Source organism: Gossypium hirsutum, chromosome A02, assembly GCF_007990345.1.
Source record: "Gossypium hirsutum isolate 1008001.06 chromosome A02, Gossypium_hirsutum_v2.1, whole genome shotgun sequence".
Lineage (NCBI taxonomy): Eukaryota > Viridiplantae > Streptophyta > Magnoliopsida > Malvales > Malvaceae > Gossypium > Gossypium hirsutum.
The window spans coordinates 47,230,162-47,243,261 of NC_053425.1; the positions used below are offsets into that span (position 1 = coordinate 47,230,162).

General features: G+C 38.0%; 1 protein-coding gene across 1 annotated transcript; it reads right to left on the reverse strand.

The window, feature by feature from the left end:
- Positions 1 to 11,864: 11,864 nt before the first annotated feature.
- On the reverse strand, positions 11,865 to 12,578 carry LOC107952479 (uncharacterized). Its single transcript, XM_016887730.1, has 2 exons — positions 12,484 to 12,578; positions 11,865 to 12,339 (listed from the first exon to the last, which is right to left on the reverse strand). The coding sequence occupies exons 1-2, from the start codon at positions 12,576 to 12,578 to the stop codon at positions 11,865 to 11,867; spliced, it is 570 nt and encodes a 189-aa protein (XP_016743219.1).
- Between the last annotated feature and the right edge of the window lie 522 nt (positions 12,579 to 13,100).

A 13,100-nucleotide genomic window follows, 5' to 3' on the forward strand; every position in this document is an offset into this window, starting at 1 on the left:
GTAGTTGAGAAAAGTATTTACCGCTAGTCGAATTTGCCTATAACAATAGTTATCAGTCAAGTCTAAAAATGGCGCCTTATGAGGCTTTGTATGGACGCAAGTGTCGAACACCCTTATATTGGACGAAACTTAAAGAGAATCAAATTCATGGGGTCGACTTGGTCAAGGAGACCGAAGAGAAGGTTAAGGTGATTCGTGATTGCCTGAGAGCCGCATCAGATAGCCAGAAATCCTACTCAGATTTGAAACAAAAAGAGATCGAATTTCAAGTCAGTGATAAGGTGTTTTTGAAAGTATCCCCATGGAAGAAGGTTCTCTTATTCGGAAGGAAAGGCAAATTAAGTCCATGGTTTATTGGACCTTATGAGGTGACTGAGAGAATTGGATCGGTAGCATACCGATTAGCGTTACCATCAGAGTTAGAAAAGATACACAATGTATTCCATGTGTCTATGTTACATCGCTACCGTTCGGACCCCTCGCATGTCATCTCGCTGACAGAGGTTGAGATTAGCTCGGACATGACTTATGGCGAAAAGCTGGTTAAGATTTTGGCTCGGGAAGTAAAACAATTGAAGAATAATAGTATTACACTTGTTAAAGTATTATGGCATAGACATGGAGTCGAAGAAGCCACATGGGAACCTAATGAGACCATGAGAGACCAATACCCGAATCTATTCATCGGTAAGATTTTCGGGGACGAAAATCCCTAAGAGGGGAATTGTAACTACCCGATTTTGGGCTCAGTAAGAACAGTGATTTCAGAACCACTAACCTGAGGTCGAAAAAATTATTTTTTTATATTATTTCATGTGTGATGGCATGTTTATAAAGGAGAATGAAAATTTTGGTGAATTAATTTTAGCTATTGTGAGCCCAATTGTGAAAAAAGGACTAAATCGCATAAAGTGCAAAAGTCCTATTTTGATAGCTAAGGGTGTTAAATAGCTAGAGAACCAAAATTAGGGGTCTTTAAAGAGCAAATAGACCCTTGGATAAGTGATGACCGACGATGGCAGACAAAAGATAGAGAAAGTCAAAATTAGGTGGAAATTTGGTAATTTATTTGACCAAAATGAAATAAAATAAAGAGAAAAGATATCATCTTTTCCCTATTTACTTCTCCACCGAAAACTCAGCCATTGTAGGGGTTTTTGAGCTTCAAAAATTTCAGCCACTCTCTACTCTTGCAAGTAAGTGACTTTAATGGCTTTTCTTGAAAATTTTTATATTTTTAGAACCCTTGTAGCATGAGCTTTCTAACAATGGGACTATTTTGTTAAATGGTTGAAAGTCCAGGGTTTTACCATGAGAATTTTCATGTTTTTTTCTGAAATTTTATGGAAGAAAATGAATTATGGTTTTGAGATAAACAACTTTTGTGAAGGGACTTCTCATGAAAACCCTAATAGGACCATTTTGTAAAGTTGCAAAATAGATAATAATGTTGTGAAATATTGGAAATTTGGGGTTTTCATAAGAGAGATAAATGGTTGGTTAGGCTTGACTAATAAGGAAACTCGATAAAAATCTATTTCTGGGGCTAGGGGTAAAATGGTGATTTTGTAAAAGTCTAGGGGCAAAATGGTCATTTTGCCCAAATCATAAATTATTGAGCATTTAGATTTAATTGATGATTTAACGACTAAATGTTTCCATTTTAGATCATAAAATACAAAATTTGAACCTAGACCGGGGAAAAGCCAAACAAGTAGATTAAATCAACTAGTCGCCACATTTTGAGTATCGAGGTAAGTTGTATGTAAATATTACAACTACATTGTTATTATATGTGTTTGAATTGATATAGCATAAATTTCTTGTTTGTGGAAATGATTATGTATGATGAATATTGAGATAGTAGAACTCCCGTTTGAACCTTAAGAAATAAATCGGATATTCATGCCATGACATTCGGGTTATTTGTGTGCTAATGTAAGACATGTCTAGGACATGCATCGGCCACATTATGGGAGCCAGTGTAAGACCATGTCTGGGATATGGCATCGACATTGAGATGAGAGCTAGTGTAAGACATGTCTGGGATATGTATCGGCTTCGAGATGTAAGCCAGTGTAAGACATGTTTGGGACATGCATCGGCTACGAGATGTGTCAGTGTAAGACCATGTCTGGGACATGGTATCAGAACGTATAGAGGTGTCAGTGTAAGACCATGTCTGGGACTCGGGGCACGGGCGTGTTCCCTTGAGCTTAGGCTGTGTGAACCACACGGGCCATCAGCACGACCACATCATAGTGGCCACACGGGCGTGTTGCCTTTCCACACTAGCGTGTGCCCTATTTCAAGGGTCATTTTTATAAAGTTGGTTTAAGGACTTGAGTTGGTTCTGAAAGGCTTCCAATGGATGTTTGAGGCCTCGTAAGCCCATATTGAGGTGTTTAAACATGTTCAAAAAAGTTTTAAATTTTAACAGGCTCATGTGATCTGACTTAGTACATGTGTATGTGAATTGAGAACGGTAATGCCTCGTACCCGATATCGGCGTCGAACTCGGGTAAGGGGTGTTACAAGAATAAGAAGAAGAAAAGAAAAGAAAAATTTGAGATTCTGACTATGATTTCGGTGTGCTATTGTGGAAACCTAGCCAAATTAAACACGTCTTGGTCCAATGACAACTTAAATAGGAGGTTTTTGGGGTGTAAGAAGTTGGTAGTGGGTTTCGAAAACCATGTCATTTTTCACCTGGTTTGATCCACTATTAACGCCCCATTCACGAATTGTGTTGTTTGGTCTTCTGAAAAAAGTGAGGACATTGGAGGATGCAAGGAGGAGAGAGAGAGAAACATGGGTTTTGATGCTTTATTTGTAATATTGTTTTTGTTTTTTAAACCCTAAACTAACTTATGTCATAATTAGTGTTGTTGCTGTCATTAGCAATGAAAACCAACTTATGTGGTTACTAGTATTGGAAGAGTATTCATTCATGGTGAGTGGAAGCTAGAGGTCCTAAATGTAATGGTCTATAAAGGGTAAAAGTTTGCTTACAAACTTGAAAGTTGAAAGACTAATTGTAATAGGAGACTATTCTCACACATTTGTATTTCATTTCATTTTCTGAATGTTTAATCTTCTTTTAAGACTTGAAAGAATATTTGGCTATTATTTTTTATTTTCTTACATTGCATGATCAATGCTCAAAATTGTAAAAAAGATAAAATAGATAATAAAAAAACAAAAAAAAACACATTGATCAACATTAAACTTCTTTCATAAATTAATGCCAAACTGTTTACAAAAGGAAGGCAAATTATTGCCAAATTTACCTACAATTCAATACAATTTAACATATTTGAATTGTAAGCAAATTTACAAAAAAATTCAGTGACTATATGCCTAAGTTTAGATAATAGTGGCAATCATAGGCAAATTTGTAAAAAATAATTTGCCTAAGTTATGAAATCAGTAACAATTATAGGTAAATTTACAGAAGTTCAAAAAGTTAACAAAACAAATGTCCTATCCACAATGTCATCATTGGTCTATCACAAATGACTCCTGAGTAGAAGGCATCCATCTAACAGTGGTTGGTTTCCTCTTGAATGGAAGCTTTTCTCTTAGGGTAACATCTTATTGGTGAGTTGAGGCAGTTTGTTGATGAGTTAGGGCAGTCTCTTGCTGAGTTGGGGTAGCCTGTTGCTAAGTTTGAACAACCACTTGATTATGGACACTAACTTAGTGTCTTTGGACCTACATAAACAAGTGAAATCCATCAAACAAATTGCACTTATAAGTAATCTAATGAAGTAAAGGCAGATGACTTACTGGAACGTTTTGGCCAACTTCCTCTCTACAACTCCTCCTATTGTAGCATAATTTCTTGCATTTATTGTACCTCATTTTCTCCCCTCTCTTGGTCAGCCTTTCTGTTGTTTCTGGTTCATCAGGTTCTTTCCTTCTCACCTTAGTAGGTTTGTCAGGTCGCCTTCTTAATGTAGGAGGAGTATTGGCAGCATGTTTGGCATAGACCTCTATTGCTTAGGACCCCTTATTAGCCTTATGAAGTTGGAGTAAATGGTAAGCTGGGTTTGCTTAGTGTACCAAGTTTGTACATAAGCTTTTGGGTACTCATCTTTTAGATGAATGACAGCCACTGCATACATGTAAGAGATGCCAGTGAGATTCCAATTCCTGCAGGTAGGGGTGAGAAAAATCCGATTCGATTTGCAAAACTCAATAAAAAATTCAAATTTTGAATTAAATAGTTTCAGTTATTTGAGTTAATTAAGTTATTCGGATCAACTCGAATAAAAAATTAAGTTTTTCGGTTTAACTCGAATATGAATTACACAATTTGAGTTATCCGAAAATCCGAATAAAAAAAGATAAAACTATATAGTTTTGATAAATGTTTACTTTTTTAAAAGTTAAAATTCAAAATAATTAAGTTAAAATTCAAAATAATTAAGTTAAAATGCAAAACTACATCGTTTTGATAAATGTTTACCCATTAAATTAAAAGGCAAAATCATTATATTGTTCATGTAGTTAAATAATGTTGTACTTCGTCTACTAGTTAAATAATCGGTCCATCTAAACGTAACATTAAGTATAAATAATAGGATTCGTTAACTCGACTCGATTTGACTCGAAATTTTTTAACTCGATTCGATTCGATTTGAAAAAAATTCAAATTAAGTTTGGGTGCTAAAATAGGATTTGTCAACTCGACTAACTCGAAAATTTTTGACTCGATTCGACTCGACTCAATCGAATACTCACCTCTACCTGTAGGAGTAAGAATTCTCAACTAGGTCCACCACATGCTGACGGCCTGCACCACATCTAATCTGATATTTATCCCCACCAGCATCTAATCGGCCTTAACAACAATCATGCACAAGGCATAAATATATTGAAAAATGGCAGAATAAAGACATCATGAATTAAAAACATGTGATCAGTCCCACCAGCAATCATACACAAGGCAGAATAAAGGCATCAATATATTAAAAAAATTATCTATTTACCTTAATGAATCTCTGATATTGACATCCAACTTTTTCTTGATCTTTAAACATAATATTCCTTTAATTTTTTCAGCTTCTTCTTTCTTTTTCACAATCAACAACATAATCTTAGTCCTAATTGTTTCCATCATGGTTAGAATAGGTTTCCCTCTTGCTTCCAATATCACCTACCGGTAAGCAACATAAAGGATTAGTGAGACAAATTCTTTAATGCATTGCATGTCCTTAATGATTAGTAAGTAACATAAATAATAGAGGTTTACCTTGTTAAAGCATTCAGAAAGATTATTCACCATGTCAGACTGGCTCCTAATTGAGAAGTGGGACCTTAACCAATGTCTAAGGTTCTTTTCCTTCAACCAATCATAAGCATGTCGATTGGTATTCTTCAGTTCAGCCACGACATCCTCAAAACCCCTTGAAGTGCTTGCTCTAGCATCTGATCGCTTCACTCATATCATCAATGGTCTCAAAGCTCTTGGGAAGACATATCTCAATAAAAAGATGATAAAGAAGATGTTGAATAGTCTCATAACATCTTGGGAACTTAATGTGATGGCGATAGAATAGTTAAAAGATCTCAACTCACTCTCCCTTGATAAGCTCATTGGTTCCTTGTTGAAGTATGAAATAAAGATCAACTACAATACAAAGGAAATCAAAGAAGTTCCAAAGAAAGTGGGAGTTGCATTCAAATCAACAACTTGTGATAAGGATGAAGACTCTAGAAATAATGATGATGATGATGAGATGACAATTGTTGCAAAAATATTCAAGAGGTTTATAAGGTCCAACAAAGGAAGACAATTCCAAAAGAAGGAAGGACTCAATAATGAATCTACTAAAGAGAAAGACCCCATCATATGCTATGAATACAAAAATCTGGGACACATCATGTAACACCCCAAACCCGGCCGAGACGTTATGGCTGAATCCAGAGATGCCACAAAAAAGGGTTTTGAAAATTGAGTTATTTCGATTTATCATTCAAGTTTTATAACTCATATTCATTTATATCTATTATCGAAAACATTATTAACTAATTTATTTGCCAAAACGTAATTTGCAGCGAAAGTTATAGAAACCATTGTATTAGAAAATCCCGTTTGAATTTTTGGAAAACCTTTGTTTTAGTAAAACCGTGTTTTAGATAACTGTCGCAAATAAAGTGTAAAAACGAAAATCCAAATCCCAAACCAAATAGTCCAAAGAGTTCAATTATTACAAAACTTCAAAAAATAATCTTTAAATTAAAATAAAAGCCATAATCTTAAACAATTTACGAATTTGTGATCACCGTGAGGCTCCGTCACACCGATCCGTCTAAGTCCGTGGATTACCTGAACAGAACGAACAAACAGATGTGAGTTTTTGTAAACTCAATGTGCAACCCAACGGAAATAGACATACAATACATACAGAAATCACATATACAGTCAGATTCAAATTCAGACTTAAGTCCTTTACAGATACAGATAACAGAATCAGATATGTAAAAAAAATATTCAGAATCCTACTCCCATCCTCTACACACCATATCATGTCATTACGATACATATCAGATAATATGCAGCCAAGCTGCCATAATATAGGCAAAGGTCGCCATACAGAACACTTCTTCTACATATATACAATTCCCACCCCAAACATATATACAAGAATATCATGCTTACATGCTGGTATACAGATAACAATTATATATTTAACAGAATAATCAAACATGCATAATAGTGTCCTACTCATAGCAGAATATTAAAATATTAGATCACATAATTTTAGGGTTTTGATAGCCTTTATTGACCCTATGGTAGGCCCAAAGTCGATCAAACGACCCGTGTAACCCTAGGGAAAATTTTAGAAATATGGGCCCACATGCCCGATTGGCCTCACCCGTGTGGCCCACACGGCCTGGCCCAAAACCCACATGCCTATGTAGGCGTACACGCCTAACTTGGCCTAGCCTGTATAGCCCACACGGTCACACTCACACCACCACATGGTCATGTCATGCGCACGACCGTGCCCTCATCAAACACACGGTCGTATCTCGCACACGCCTGTGTGGCATCGACAATATGGTTTTTCGGCTTTCACTGAAGCTCGATTTTCTGCGTTTTGGAACACACCTGGTACGATTTTGATGCAAAATCACTTTTGAGCCAACCAACACCTAAAATTAATATAACAAAACTTCTAAAATCAGTCTAAGCGCACAATTAAACCGAACTAATGGAACCAACAACGGTAAAACTCAAGCATTCAACACTTACCCAATTACACCGAACGACTCCGACTACAATTCCTCGTGAAGAGAGTCCCGTTCTTCACGATTTGCTACTACCAACAACATAATTTCAATACCAATAGAAAACCAACATCATACTAAACGGATTTAAAGGAAAAATTCTCTAACCCGATCAAAGAATTCTATCTCCACTTACCAATCACACAAGAACACTGAAAAGCCAAAAGACTGCGATTGAACAATTAAATTGATAGAAAGTAGAGAGTAAAAGAAAATAATTGTCAAATGACAGAAAAACACAGAGAAAAGGGAAAAACCAACGTCAGGATTTTTTTGAGAGAGAAAGAACCAAAATTTTGAAAGAAAAAAAGAAAAAGAAAAATAAAATCTAATAAGTCCCAATATCCCAACTCCCTACTATCTTCTCAACCACAACTACCCACTCACTCAGACTCCCAATCCTATCCAAACTCTCTTAGTTAGTCGAGGCAAAAATTAATACCCATGCTCACGCAAGGAATTTCGAACACAAGACCTCTTATACACCAACTCCTTACCACTTGAACTAGCAAGCTCATTTTGATATGGATTAACAGACAATTTTATATAAGTCCATTCAACAAGGGTAAGGCTAGGATTAAAAAAAAAACAAAATTTGGCAAAAGGGAGACTTGAACCCAAGACCTCACACACATATCCAGAACACTTAACCACTAAAATAAATACACACTTTGTGTCAGATATTTACAGAAATAGGAATAAATAAATTAGGGCGTTACAACTTTACCGCCCTAAAAGAAATTTTGGCCTCGAAATTTACCTGATCAGAATAGATGAGGATATTACTGATGCATCTAGTTCTCAAGTTCCCACATGGCTTCCTTAATGCCATGATTCCGCCATAGAACATTTACTAACGGAATGGACATCCTTCTTAGAACCTTAATATCTCGATCCAAAATTTGAACTGGCTTCTCTTCAAAAGTTAAATCCGGTCTAACCTCGATCTCATCCACAAAGACAACATGAGATGGATCAGACTGGTATCATCTTAACATTGAGATGTGAAACACATCATGGACACGGTCTAACTCTGGATGTAGCTCCAACTGATAAGCGACCAGTCTCACACGCTTCAGAATTCGATATAGCCCAATGAACCTAGGGCTCAACTTGTCTTTACGACCGAACCTCAGAACTTTCTTTCATGAAGAAACCTTAAGAAAAATGAAGTCACCCATAGAGTACTCAATATTTCTCCTTTTCAGATCTGCATAAAACTTCTATCTATCAGAAGCCTCCTTCAGACGATCCCGAATTAGTCTAACCTTATCTTCAGTCTTGGAAACCAACGCAAGACCCAAAATCGATGCTCACCCAACTCAGTCCAACAGAGCAGAGTATGACATTTATGACCATACAAAACTTTGTAAGGTGCCATTTGGATACTAGACTGGAAACTGTTGTTGTAGGCGAACTCAGCTAACGGCAGAATATTTTTCCAACTACCTCGGAAATCAATCACACAACTCCGAAGCATATCTTCCAGCATCTAAATCACCCTCTCAGATTGACCATTGGTCTAAAGATGGAATGTAGTATTGAAGTCCAATCTTGAACCCAAAGCCTCATGTGATTTCTTCCAGAACCAAGAAGTGAAACGAAGATCCCTATCAGAAATTATCGAAACAGGAACCCCATACAGTCTTACAATCTCAGAGATATAGAGCTTCGTTAACTTCTGAATAGTGTAGTCCGTTTGAACCAAAATAAAATGAGCGGACTTGGTCAATCGATCTACAATGACCCAAACAAAATCCTTCTTAGTGGGTGTCAAGGGCAACCCACTAACAAAGTCCATCTTTACTCGTTCTCATTTTCATAAGGGAATATTAATAGGTTGTAGCAAACCCGAAGGCAACTAGTGCTTAACCTTAACTTGTTGGCACATCAGGCAATTAGCAACAAAATTCGTAACCTCATGTTTCAAATCTGGCCATTAGTATAGTTCACAGAGATCTCGATACATCTTATTACCATCGGAATGCATAGCATAAGGGCTACTATACGCCTCCCTCAGAATCGACTGTCTCATATCAGAATTATTCGGTATACAAACCTGACCATGAAGACACAGAACCCCATCTGTATTCAGCCCAAAATCTGTAGTGCTACCACTTTCAACCTGATGAAATTGTTGAACCAAGGCCCATCCCCCAATTGCTTATCTCGAATCTGATCAATCCAAGTCGGCTTAACTTGCAACTGGTTAATAGACCTCGATCCTCGAATAGACTAAGACGAGCGAACATCGCTCTCAAATCAGTCATCGCTCTTCGACTGAGAGCATCGGCCACCACATTGGCTTTATCAGGATGATACTCAATCGCACAGTCGTAATTTTTGAGCAGATCAATCCACCGACGCTGTCTAAGATTCAAATCCTTCTGAGTAAGAAGGTACTTGAGGCCCCTATGATCAGTGTAAATTCTACACCTCTCACCATACAGATAATGCCTCCAGATCTTTGATGCAAAAACAACAATAGCTAGTTCGAGATCATGCGTTAGATAATTCCCCTCATGTAACTTAAGTTGACGAGACGAATAAGCCACAACCTTACCATCTTGCATCAGTACACATCCCAAACCAACGTGCAATGCATCATTATAGACTACAAACTCTTTACCAAATTTAGGCTGTATCAGAACAGGAGCCTGAGTCAGAATAGACTTGAGCTTCTCGAAGCTCGATTTTTGCGCATCAGTCCAGACAAAAAGAACACCCTTGCACAGAAACTTAGTCAAAGAGGTTGCAATCAGAGAGAACCCTCAACAAAATACTGATAATACCTCGCAAGACCCAGAAAATTGTTAATCTCTGATACGTTCTTAAGCTGTTTCTAATCAAGCACAGCCTTAATCTTTCTAAGATCAACTCGGATCCCCTCAGAAGAAACCACGTACCCTAGAAAGGTTACCTCTCGCAACCACAACTCACACTTGCTCAACTTAGCGTAGAGCTATTTCTCTCATAGTATCTGAAGCAATACTCTAAAATGCTCATCATGCTCGTCCTCAGTCTTAGAGTACACTAGAATATCATTGATGAAAACCACGAAGAACTGATCCAGATACAGCTGAAACACTCGGTTTACCAAATCCATGAATACAACCAGATCATTCGTCAATCCAAAGGGCATAATTAAGAACTCGTAATGCCCACAACAAATCCTAAATGCAGTCTTATGAACATCAACTTCCTTAACTCTAAGTTGATAATACCTAGATCAGAGATCTACTTTCGAGAACACTGAAGCCCCTCAGAACTGATCAAACAAATCATTGATACTCAGAAGTGGATACTTATTCTTCAAACTCAGTTTATTCAACTGCCGGTAGTCAATACACATCTTCATGGTGCCATCCTTTTTTTTTTACAAACACAACCAGTGATCCCCACGGAGACATACTAGGACGTATGAAACCACAATCCAGAAGCTTTTGAAGTTGAGTCTTAAGCTCTATAAGCTTCTTTGGTGCCATACATTATGAAGCGATGGACACCAGAGCTGTACCCGGTAAAAGCTCAATGACGAACTCAACTTCTCGATTCGGAGGTAAACACTGTAACTCATTAGGAAAAACATCCGGAAATTTCCTCACTATTCTAATATCCTCGACAGAAGAGTCCCAGAAACTAAAACACTGACGAAAGCCATAAATGCCTCACACCCTTTCCGAACCAATTTCTCAGCTACAAGAGCAGAGATCACATTAGACAGATAATCTCGATGCTCACCGATCACAACCACCTCCTTATCATCCTCAGTCATCAGAACAACCCTCTTAGTCGCATAATCTAAACTAACCCGGTGCTCAACTAACCAGTCCATACCCAGAATTAAGTCAAATTCTCCAAACGGCAGCTCCATCAGATTTGCTAGAAGCACAGTCCTTTGTACTTCCAACGGCATATTCCTATAAAGTCTACTTACTCGAATAGACTGCCCCAGTGGACTTAATACGGTAATTTCACTAGAAGTGTACTCCATAGAAATCCCTAAGTTTTTGGAAATAGTACTAGCTACATAGGAATGTGTAGAACATATGTCTATCAAACCAGTATAAGGAACATAAAAAATAAAGAGTGTACCTGTGATAATATTAGGGGCGTCTCTATCCTCTCGACGTCGAGCAGCATAAAATAGCGCAGGTTACCTCGCCTGAGTCTGACTAGCACCTCTACACCAGGTGCTATCTATCCTCGGTCCATACCATGACCACCCCTGGCCGGTCTACGACCCCTAGATGGCTGCTGAACTAATCTCTGAGGCTATAAGAACACGATCTTGAAGCTTGCATCTGATTAGCCTGCTGTGGACACTTTTTAATCTGATGCTCTAAAAACCCACATCTTAGACAAGCCCTTAACCTCCTCCAACACTCGTCCGGATGACATCTACCATAATTCCCACATGGCTGAATCCCAGTATGAGCAACAAGAACCCCCATTCTAATAGACCCATCAGGTCTGACTCGTTCCTTAGGCCTTTGAACAGAACTAGATGGCTCTAAATCTCTCTTATTCTTGCCTCTCTTTTGGTCCCTATTTTGGCGTTCCACTTACTTAACATTTTCGGTGATCTTCGCCTTATCTTCCAAAGCTACAAACTCTGGCTCCCTCTGTGGAGCAATCAATACCCTTAGATTATCCCTCAAGCCGTCCTCGAAATGGACGCATTTCTCACACTCAGATGCCACCATGCCTCGAGCGTAGCGGCTCAACCTCAAAAACTCGGCCTCATACTCAACCACAGATCTATCACATTGCTTGAGATTCATGAACTCACGCCTACAAGCATCCACATAGCTTACCCCCACATACTTCCCCTGGAAAGCAGTCTTAAAATAGTCCCAGTTCAGATAATCTAGCGGAGTACCCTCCTCAACCGACAACCACCATTGATACGCCTCGTCGCAAAATAAAGAGATTTCACCCTTTAGTTTCTGCTCAAGAGTACAGTCTATATCATTCATAATCCTCTCGGTGGCCTCCAACCAATACTCGGCCACAGTAGTGGCAATTCTAGTGACACCCCTAAACAGCTCAGCTCTATTAGACTGAAGTTATTCAATTATTGACTCACGGCCCCCAGATCCAGAGTGGGGTCTAGTGACCCTCTCCAACATTCTCAACATGGCTTGGCACAGTGCGTCGTCCCCAGCCAAACGGTTTTAAGACCTAGTCTCAGTAGCAGGTAAAACTGGTGTCTCACTCGTGTCTAAATTTGGCCTACTGCCTAGAGAGAAAGACTCAACTCGAGCCCCCTGCGGCATCTACTGCGCCCATGAATACCATGACCGCTAGTTCCACGAGAGCTCATCGTATATTTCAAATTTTATCTACATTATAAAATTTTATATATTAGTTCCAGTATTTCTTAGCAGATATTTTATGCGTAAATTATCAGAAGTTCTAAAGTGTTTTAGAGATTTTAGTCTCTAACTAGCTCAGTATAGTTTTCAAAAAGTGCTAACTATAGCGTTTCTAGAGTATACTATCTAAGTTCAGAAATATTTACAGGATCGGCGTTGGAGACTCGATGTACCACATAGTATCTTAAAACTATCCAAATTATTTGAAAATCAGTTCTTTTTAAACACAATTTTGGAATCCAAAATTTCACAGCTCGAGTTTTGCTACTTAACTTTGAAACCACTAAATGTAACACCCCAAACATGGCTTAGACGTTATGGTCGAGTCCGAAGATGCCACAAAGAAGGGTTTTGAAAACTGATTCGTTTCGATTAATCATTCAAGTTTTATAACTCATATTTGTTTATATCTATTATCAAAAA

What these genes read in the sequence shown, in the direction of transcription:
- LOC107952479 (XM_016887730.1), bottom strand. Translation starts at nt 12,578, where the DNA reads ATGCCGCAGGGGGCTCGAGTTGAGTCTTTCTCTCTAGGCAGTAGGCCA. An exon ending in TTACCTGCTACTGAGACTAG is followed by an intron (nt 12,340 to 12,483) that starts GTCTTAAAACCG and finishes TGAGCTGTTTAG; the next exon opens with GGGTGTCACTAGAATTGCCA.